The sequence below is a fragment of the Nannospalax galili genome, unplaced genomic scaffold, assembly GCF_000622305.1.
Source record: "Nannospalax galili isolate Female #2095 unplaced genomic scaffold, S.galili_v1.0 scaffold341, whole genome shotgun sequence".
In the NCBI taxonomy this organism is placed as follows: Eukaryota; Metazoa; Chordata; class Mammalia; order Rodentia; family Spalacidae; genus Nannospalax; species Nannospalax galili.
The window spans coordinates 2,134,386-2,144,445 of NW_008346082.1; the positions used below are offsets into that span (position 1 = coordinate 2,134,386).

General features: G+C 49.7%; 1 protein-coding gene across 2 annotated transcripts in view; it reads left to right on the forward strand.

Annotated features, from left to right (window-relative positions):
* The first annotated feature begins 4,862 nt into the window (after nucleotides 1-4,862).
* The window catches only part of Aqp7 (aquaporin 7), a 21,382-nt gene continuing 16,184 nt past the window's right edge, over nucleotides 4,863-10,060 (forward strand). Inside the window, exon 1 of one of the 2 annotated variants that reach the window (XM_017800421.2) lies at nucleotides 4,863-4,933. In XM_017800421.2, the coding sequence (XP_017655910.2) occupies nucleotides 4,886-4,933 (48 nt within the window). In that variant the 5' untranslated portion in view covers nucleotides 4,863-4,885. The remainder of the gene's footprint in view (nucleotides 4,934-10,060) is intronic. The other variant, XM_029568009.1, reaches the window with a different exon arrangement.

Consider the following 10,060-nt stretch of genomic DNA (forward strand, 5'->3'; position numbering starts at 1 on the left):
TTCATATATGTATGCAATGTATCTTGATGATATCTATCCTTATTTCCCTCAGTACAACTCCCCCAAGGAACCCCATCACATCTCTTTCCCAACTTCACACTTTATTTATTTATTTATTTATTTATTTATTTATTTATTTATTTTATTTACTTTGTTGTTTTGAGACAGGGTCTCCCTGTAGCCCCAAATGGCCTGGAACTTGGCATGGGGACCAGGCTGGCCTGGATCTCAGAGATCTGCCAGTTTTTGCCCTCAAAGTACTAGCATTAAAGGTGTGCATCACCTCATCTGGCTTGTTTTGTTTGTGTTTTGAGATAGGGTCCCACTGTGTAGCTCTGGCTGGCCTGGAATTTACTACATAGCCCAGGCTGGGCTCAAACTTGTATTCCTCCTGCCTCTGCCTCATGATTACAGACATGCACCACCATGCCCAGCAATCTCTAGAGGACAATTTCATTCCCATATTGGAGCTTTGGGTAACTACATCCTACATTCTCTACCACCATTGGGCTGCTGGTCTCCCTGGATTTTCTGCCCACTGCTCACCTCTCCAGTAGCAGACACCCTCATGTTTTACTTAGCCCTGCAGCACCAGCTCACGCTCCCACTGCCCCCCAGCCCTCATGCCCCTTTCTTCAAGGTCCAGCCAGGCCCAGTCAGGCCCCTGACTCCAAAGGACCACTTGAGTTGCAACTAGACCTGACCTCATCATCATCACTGAGTTCCCATTGTCCTGAGCCCAAGCCCTATGCTGGACCAGCTTGGGCACTCTCAAGGAAGCCCTGCTTGCCTTTCCCCAAAGAGGCAATTTCTAGAAGACAAGGCCCCAGAAAATCAGGCTTGGGTTTTTCCCTCTCTCAGACTGGGGACCCCTGAGGACAGGCCCTGATTCCCCCTACTTTCCTTCAGATTGAGAACTCTTCGAGGACTGACCCAGAGTTGCCTCTCCCACCTCTGCACCTCACTGTGGAAATTTCTACCTGCAGTCCCCATTCTGCAAAGCTTTCTCTACAGCTGGGGTCTCACGAGCCTCTGCAGGCGTGGTTTTGGCAGGCCATCTCTGGCTCTGGCCTTGGAGATATGCCAGACACTTTGGCTTGTGGTACTGGCCTCTCCTCTGGGACAGTGAGGTCCAGAAAGCACACCCGGAACCCTACTTCTGACCTCGCAAGGGCTGCCTCAGAACTCTGTCTCCATGGTGCTACTGGCAGGAACAAGGATGCTATTCTGGGCTGTGTGTAGACTTGACTCAGTGGCAAGGGCCAAACCCCTGCCCTACTGACCTCTCCCCTGGAGCACTTACAGCAGCACTCAGGGCTGCCCTGGGGAGGGCTGAGAGGCCAGCTCTAGACTGAGGAACCAGAGACAGCACAGCCCCAGTCCAATTGCCGCTTGAGCCTGTGACAACGGTGATAGAGGAACAAGACTGAGACCAGCGTTAACGTTAACTGAGATGCCCTCAAAGCAGAGGCTGAGAAACATAAGACACTTCAACTAAGTGAGTATGGGCAGGTGGGGACAGGGTGGACTCTTCAGGTACAAGTCCAACAGGGCCACTCCCTGGAGACCACACAGGGACAGGATGACTATGGAATTGTTTGGGAAAGCAGGCCCAGCTGGGAGTTGAAGCATGGCTTTCTGCTCTGGTTCAGCCCTGTGTGACTCTATGATATGGGCATATCTCACCTTCTCCCTGGACAGCGGTAAATTGCCTGTGGCTTGAGAGGAGCAGAGATTGGGAAGATGTATTGGGCTAGGCCATTGTCAGGGCCTGGTGGTGGGAGGAGGAGACAGCTGAAGATCAAGTTCACTAGACTGGGGCAGAAGGGAGGAGGTCAGAGGCAGGTTAGAGATGGGTCTGCCGCTAATTTCTCCCCTGGAGTCCTCCTCAGAGGCTGGGCCGGGTTGGCAGGTTTCTGCCTTCAGGGTTGGGGATGTGAATTGGTGCTGCAGCCAGAGGGAACTGGGTAAAGACTGTGGGCATCCAGGATGAGGCAAACCCAAGGGTTACCTTTCTGCTGGCAGTGTGAGAAGTAGGTGTGATACAGGGGAAGTTTTAGGAAAGGAGGGAGGGTGGATTTTATGGTATCATACTGTCCAAAGGTGGGAGGGTGGCAGACCTGGGAAGGCTAAGGGGACCTCTGAAGTGCCTGATCCTGAAGTCTGGGTCCTGAGGTCAGCACTGATAGAGGTAGTGGTCTCTCCACATTGGCTGAAGCATAGCTGTCCCTCTCCCTTCCCTCCAGTTTGGCTGGGTTGAGAGAGGTGACATTGGCAGGTGCTTCTCTGCACGAAGAGAAGACTAAAATCTGTTGGGAACGTAGGGCTAAGTTCTTTGTCCCCCAGTCCTAGGTTCTTCTCTGGCTCCACATCATCTACAGTCAGAAAGACAAACTATGTCTCAAACAGACAGGCAGAAGCGGTAAGCACCCCATCCCATGCCCCTATTCCAGCCCCTGTCCTTGACCCAATGCACCCCAGTGGCCTCCCTGTCCTTGACCCAGAGCACCCCCGCGGCCTCCCTGTCCTTGACCCAGAGCACCCCCGCGGCCTCCCTGTCCTTGACCCAGAGCACCCCCGCGGCCTCCCTGTCCTTGACCCAGAGCACCCCCGCGGCCTCCCTGTCCTTGACCCAGAGCACCCCCGCGGCCTCCCTGTCCTTGACCCAGAGCACCCCCGCGGCCTCCCTGTCCTTGACCCAGAGCACCCCCGCGGCCTCCCTGTCCTTGACCCAGAGCACCCCCGCGAGCGGCCTCCTGTCCTTGACCCAGAGCACCCCAGCGGCCTCCCGGTCCTTGACCCAGAGCGCCCCAGTGGCCTCCTGTCCTTGACCCAGTATACCCCAGCAGCCTCCCTGTCCTGCTCCCATTCTTTCCCTCAGGGAAGCTGCTCCCCTGGATTCCCTCTTTCCCACGTACTCAGAAGCCCATGGGGCCCCAGAAAGGCCTCTTCCACCTGTCTCTGATGCCCCATAGCACAACCAAGTCCAGAGTGGGCCCTGGGGTGAGGGAAAGCTTTGAAGACCTTGATGAGGGTCAGGATTGGTGAATGGGTTCTGACTGACCCTGTGTGGATGGCACACAGATGAGCTGAACCCACCACCTCTCAGACTCTGGGGTGCAGCTCTCTTTGGGGTGAAACGAGAACCAAAGTCTTTGCATTGACCATGTCTCAATTGCCTTTACCTCTCTGTTCCCCTGCTCTGAGCCTCACTTTCCCAGTCATGCCAACTTCCTTTGCTTTCTGCCAACAAGCTCAGTCCGTCAGTAACCATTCTTGCTACCTGAAACTCTCTCCTCACACTTGTGCATGGGCTGACTCCTTCAACGCCTCCATTCATTTTGAATAAGGCTTCTCAACGAGGCTTCCCCTAACTGTCCTACTTGAAGTCAACTCCATGCCCAGTCCCTGCATTCCCAGATTCCCTTCTTTTGCCTTATATTTTCTTGTAGGACTTACTACCTCCTAATCTGCAAACACATTACCTTTCACCGCCGTGAGCTCAGTGAGAGCATGGATGTTTGCCTGCCAGCACCCTCTTGGTAGACTTCCCTCTGCTCTGATAACTATTGTCTCTAGCCGTGTCTCCCTCCTTGGCTCTAGACCCATTTCCTAAGGCCTGCTGGGGTTGCACGTGCAGCTCAGATCCCAGTTGAAACTAGCCTCTTCCAGTTCCCACAAGCCCACTCTTCCTCCTGTGGGCTCAGGTCAGCCAAGGGCCCTGTTTTGCTCAGTTGCTCCAGCCAGAAGTCAAGGCTATGTCCTTGAAGTTTCCCTCTCCATCATGGCTAACATCTAGTCACTGCAGTTCTAATAGACTAGACTGCATGCCTCCCACCATTGATTCTACCACCACTTTTCCTCAAGCCTCATCCAGCCATACTGCCCTGATCTTTCTCCTCCAGACCCAGTACCGTCCCCAACTGCCAGTTCCGTACCTCCCTAACAGACATTGGTAACTGAAACTCATCTGTTCTTCTGTTCATTGAATTGAAACTATTGAACAAATGTTTATCAAGTTCCAGGCACTGTAGGGAGCTTTGAAATCAATTTGGCTAAGAGCAAGAAGTAGATTCCACAGTTCTCATTCATTTGGCTAACGTGTATTGCACATCCTCGATGGGCCTGGCACTGAGGATAAACTGGGAAATAAGATCCTGTCCCTCCTTTCCCTCTCTCCTGCTTGTTCATTCATTCATTCATTTGTGCATTCATTCACTCACAAGCATCTCTGTTCTGGCCTGGCTGCAGAGCCCAGTGTATTTTGCTGACCGCTCCCCTCATCTTCGGGAGAACCTAGTATTTGTTTCCAGGCTTTTGTGCTGTTCACAGAGCCCAGCACCAGACTTTGCCATACATCATACACCTTTCAGAGTGCCTCACTGTTCCCAAATCATGGTTTGTGACCCCAAGCTCCGGCTCCTGAGAGGACACAAGTAGACAGACACAACTGAGCTCCACTTTCCAGCCTGCTCTCGCCCCACCTGCTTCTCCTCAGTAGCTCCTTACCAATGCAGACTGCACTTTCACTTCTCCACCCGCCCACTCTGCAAAGTGATCACATTTGTGCACCCCTCCCTCTTGTTCAGTCTGGACTGGAAAGAAGAAGAGGCCTGGCCAGGCCATCTTTCCTCTCCATGTCCCTATGGCTCTCAGGTGTCTGCCAGCCCAGCTGTCCCCACTGCCCTGAGCAAGAGAAGGTACAGGGGGAGAAGCTACTGGGTTACCCATTAACTCAGTCATGAGTTGTAGAGCCAACGGGCAAGAGATACTCTTGAGTCTTCTTTCCGTTGCTGGCTTGGGCTGCTGCTTCAGGTCCACTCAGAACCCCATGATGGACTCTGGGCCTATGCTCCGGAGGATGCAAGCAGTGCTGCAGAGGGAGATGGTGCGAGAATTCCTGGCCGAGTTCATGAGCACATATGTCATGATGGTGAGTGAGTGGGTGGCATCGGGTGGGTGGGGCCTAGCAAAGGGCAGTCCCTAAACCCTGTTGACCCCGTGGGTCTTATCATTCCTTCCCCTGCCTCTGAGCTGGAAATCTGGGATAGCAAAGGAAAGCAGAGAGAGGCCTTTCTCATCAAGTCTTTTCAGGACAGAAAAGGCTTGTGATATGCCAGGGTAGAGTAGAATCATGGGTTGGAGGATGAGGAGAAAAGGAAAGCCAAGGGTAAAGAGATGAAGGAGTCAGGCATGGTATGCATCTGTAATCCCAGCCCTTGGGAGACTGAGGCAGGAGGAATAAAGCAAGTCTGAAACTGGCCCAGTGTATGTAGGCCAGCTGGGGTTGCATTGCAAGTACTGTCTCAAAACCAAACCAAGCCTCCCAAACAAAGAAAAACAAGAAACTCATGAAAGAGCTGGCCATGGCGGTGCACACCTGTAATCTGAGGTGGAGGCAGGAAGACTGAGAGTCTGAGGCCATTCTCCTGGTGCTACATAGGAACATAGCAAGTTCTAGACCAGCTTTGGGCTATGTAATGGGGGGGGAGAAAGAGAGAGAGAGCGGGAGAGAGAGATTTTTGAGAATGAATCAGAGGGGAATGGGGAGACATTGAGGGCTATCAAGCAGGGGAATGAGGAGCCATCAAGATGACTCAACAGATAAAGGTGCTCAGTGTGCACGCCTGATGACCTGGGTTCATTTCCCTAGAACTCATGTGAAGGTGGAAGGAGAGAACTGATTCCACAAAGTTGTCCTTTGATCTCCACTATGCACAGGGTGTGTATGTGCATATGTCTCACCCTCACCCATCCTACACACATACAATTTTTTAAAAGCGGGAATGATATGGTCATATTTAGATTTTATTTTATATTTTTATTTTCCTTTTATGTATATGAGTGTTTTGCCTGCATGTATGTAAGTGCACCAGTGTCATGCAATGCCTACACAGGTCAGAAGGCGGCATTGGATCCCTAGAACTGGAGTTATGGATGGCTGTTAGCCACCAAGGAGTGCTGGAAACTGAACCTGGGACTTCTGCAAGAGCAGCCAGTGCTCTTAGCTGCTGTCCCATATCTCCAACCCCAAGATTTAATTCTTTATGTAAAAATAAACAGTATATCCATCTCATTAGTATACACATTTGTTTTAAAATTTTATGGGTTTTAAGATTTAATAAATGGTAAAAATCCTATGTATCTGAAAAAGAGAAAAACATAAAACAAAAAACAAGAACTAAAACGTCTGGTGTGGTGGTGCATGCCTTTAATCCCAGCTCTTGGGAGGCAGAGGCAGGTGGGTCTCTGTGAGCTGTGAGTTCAAGGCCAGCCTGGTCTACATAGTGAGTTCCAGGCCAGCTGGAGCTACAGGGAGACCCTGTCTCAAAAACTAAAAAAAAATTAACAAAAAGAATTGTTTTTAAATTTTTAAGATTATCTGTAAATGTTTGATTTGAATACCTAGTTTATATACCTATATAGCCAAGGTTGGGTAGAATTTTCTCAAACGAAAAGGGATGAAGGGGTGAAGGTGCACCTGCTCCTGCTCAGCACTGGCTAGCTCTCAGCACTGGCTAGCTCTCAGCACTGGCTAGCTCTCAGCACTGCCTAGCTCTCAGCACTGCCTAGCTCTCAGCACTGCCTAGCTCTCAGCACTGCCTATCGTACACAGAGGGGGTTTGTTTGTTAGGAGAATGCTCAGGACAAAGAGTTAAGGAGCCATCTCTCCAGCACCATATTTAGATTTTAGAAGGTAATTGTGGCGCCTAAATTAGACAGGGATGGCTGGTGGGGGAGGAGCCAGTTGAGAGGCAGTTGTCATTATGGAGGGTGGAGAGAGGGTTGGTGATGAAGAAGGCAGATGCTTGAAGAGCTGTAGATGGATCAAGGAGACTGTTCAAGCCACAGATGGAGGGTACACTCTGGAGCATAGGCCCAGAAGTGACATTGATTTTATACAGATGAGATGGCAGTGGAGAGATCTAGGGGTGTGTAGAGAGGGGCACTGGTGCGCACAGGGGCTTAGGCTGGAAGGAAAGAGGTGAAGTCATTAGGATATGGAGGGTGGTTAGAAGAATTGTCCAGAGAGAATTAATGTACTTGGGAGGGGCTCTGGACACCTGGGTTTTTATCCTGATCCTCATACTGAGTCAACCCCTGACCTCAAGAAGGTCTCTCACTGGCTCATAGCCTGGCTCCCCAGTATCAAAGTGTGTTGAATCCAGCCTGCTGAGTTTGGGAGTTGGTTTTGAATTCTGGCTCTGCTGTTTTAGCTGTTTGATGTTCCATGAGCACTTTAGCAGTTCAGAGAGTTAGTTTCCTTGTTGGCAAATGTGAACAGTAACATTGAGTTGGCAGACTTACACGCAGGCCAAATGCTAGCGCCCAGCACACATATGGTGCATATACATAGCTGGTTCCTTGTTATTTTGGCAGGGGCTCACAGCCACTCTTTCTCCCTTCATCTCTCCCCTTACCTCATTCCTTACCTGCTTTGGCTCCTGAGCTGTGGAGGGGGACAGTCTGAGCTTGTCCCTCCTTAAGCCAGGGCAAAGTAATTCATTTATGACAAGACATTCCAGTCCTCTGAGGGCTGTTAAACCTTGGAATGTTGGGGGTGGGAGGGTGTCTCTTTGGAGAACTCCTAGGGAAAGCAAGAACTGACCACATGGTTTGACACATGCCTACACCTGCCTTATTCTTTTGTTTGTGGTGCTGGAGATCACACCTAGAGCCTTGTGGATGCTAGGCAAGTGCTCTACCACCGTATAACCGAGTCACACTGCCCTCATGCTTTAAATTTTTTTTACTTAGAAATTATTTTTTATTTTGTCATTTGGCATGGTGGTGTACGCCTTTAATCCCAGTACTTGGGAGGCAGAAGCAGGTGGCTCTCTATGAGTTTGAGGCCAGCCTGGTCTACACAGTGAGTTCCAGGCCAGCTGGGGCTACAGGGAGACCCTTTCTCAAAAACATAAAAAAAAGAAATTGTTTATTTTGTGTGCATGTATATGAACACGAACATGTTGCTGTGTGTGTATGAAGGCCAGATAGCATGTTGCTGTGTGTGTATGAAAGCCAGATAGCATGTTGCTGTGTGTGTATGAAAGCCAGATAGCATGTTGCTGTGTGTGTATGAAGGCCAGAGGACAGTTCATCAGAGTTGGTTCAGCACCTTTACCTGCTTAACCATCCCACCAGCCCTTATTTGTTTGTTTTTAGACAAGATCTTGCTGTGTAGCCTGGATTGAGCTCCTCCTGCCTCAGTATCCTGAGTGCTGGGATTACAAGTATGTGCCACCATGCTAGGCTTCTTTTTCTTTTATTTAGATTATTATTGAGAAGCTATTGCATACCAAGAACATACAGCACTTCCCCAAGTCCTCACAATGGTCCTGTGAGATAGACACTATTATCATGCCCATTTTACAGATGAGGAAAAGGAGAGGGTCCATGAGTTTAAATCATCTGCTTAAGGTCACACTTTAGATCAAGAACAAATCCAGTTCAGTTTAAAGATGGCACGTTTGCTAAGATCCTAATTTGTTAATTCTCCCTGAGCTAGGGGCAAAGCCCTTGCTTTCAGGCTTTGGGCAATTCAAAATGCTTTCTGGATTTCAGTTTCCCCAACTGTAGAGTGGGAGCAAAAGCATTTGCCACATTGATTTACTGTGAGGATTGAAGAGAAGCAACACTTGTAAAGAGAACTTTGTGAGGCTTAAGCTTACGTAGGACATTGTGTTACTGTTATTTTTAGTTACCAGTCCTGTGCCATTTCAGTTATAGGAAGCTCAGTGAATCACCAGGGTAAAGGTTTTGCCAAAGAAAGGCTAGTATGACCTTGGGCCCATTTACTGCAGCTGGGATGAGGTTGTTGTCCTTGGAGCTGGTTTGCTGGCAGCTGGGGGGACTTTGATGGGCCAGGCTACAGTCACTGATCAGGGAGAGGAGGGGCTGGAGTTATCAGGGCCCTGGATACCCAGCCATACATGTGAGCCATAGGGCAAGGGTTGCAAGCTCCTATACCACAGGGCCCAAAGGACAGGTGCTAAGGACTTTGACTCCTGTATAAGGGTATAGCTGCTCCTGCTCCAGTTGTTGGTTGCCTTGGAGAGTGGCGTGAAGGCCAGTATTCCTTGAGCTGCTCTTCTTCTTCTTTTTTTTTTTTTTTTTTTTTGAGAGACAGGGTCTCCCTGTAGCCCCAACTGGCCTGGAACTCACTATGTAGACCAGGCTGGCCTTGAACCCACAGAGATCTGCCTGCCTCTGCTTCCCTAGTGCTAGGATTAAAGCTGTGCATCACCACACCTGGCTGAGTGTCTCATTTTTTTTTTAAGAGCAGCCAAAAATTCTGGTCTTCAAAACTAGGCTATCCAAACAAGACCTGTGTGCTGGATGGATTAGGGGCATGCACTGCCAGTTGGCAAACTTGACAGTATTGTATCATGTGGAGCTCATTCACTGATTCATTATCATTAGCAAATGGTTTTGAAGCCAGGTATGGTGGTACATGCCTATAATTTCAGCACTCTAGAAGCTGAGGTAGGAGGATTGCCAGGAGTTAAAGGCCAGCCTAGTCAAAATAGAGAGATCCTGTTTCAAATACAACAAAAAAAGTAAATGGTTTAGACATGAGGGGAATGGAAGTGGGCCCTTGGTCTTTAAACACTCCAAGCCTGCCCCTCATGGACCAGTACTCCACCTCATGGACCCACCAGCCTGTCAGGTGGCCTGATCCTACTTCATCATTCAGCCTTCTGCTGCATTCTGTCCTGGACCACAAGTCAGGCTGCCTCTGGTCTCCCCAGTCCCTATCCTGGACTCCTGTGGGGTACATTGAGCCCTGGTCAGCTGCTTTTTTCTACCCTTTTGGGGTTGGTTCACTTTTTAAAAAGAATATTTTAAATTGTGTGTTTGTGTGTGTGTGTGCGTGTGTGTGTGTATGTGTAGGTGTCCTAGTTTGTTTCTTCATTGCTGTGACAAAACACTCTGACCACTACCAACTTGGGGAGGAAAGGGTTTATTTAGCTTACATCTCCCAGGTCACAGTTCATCCGGGAGCCCAAGATAGGAACTCAGGGCAGGAACCTGGAGGCAGGAGCTGGAGCACAGGCCA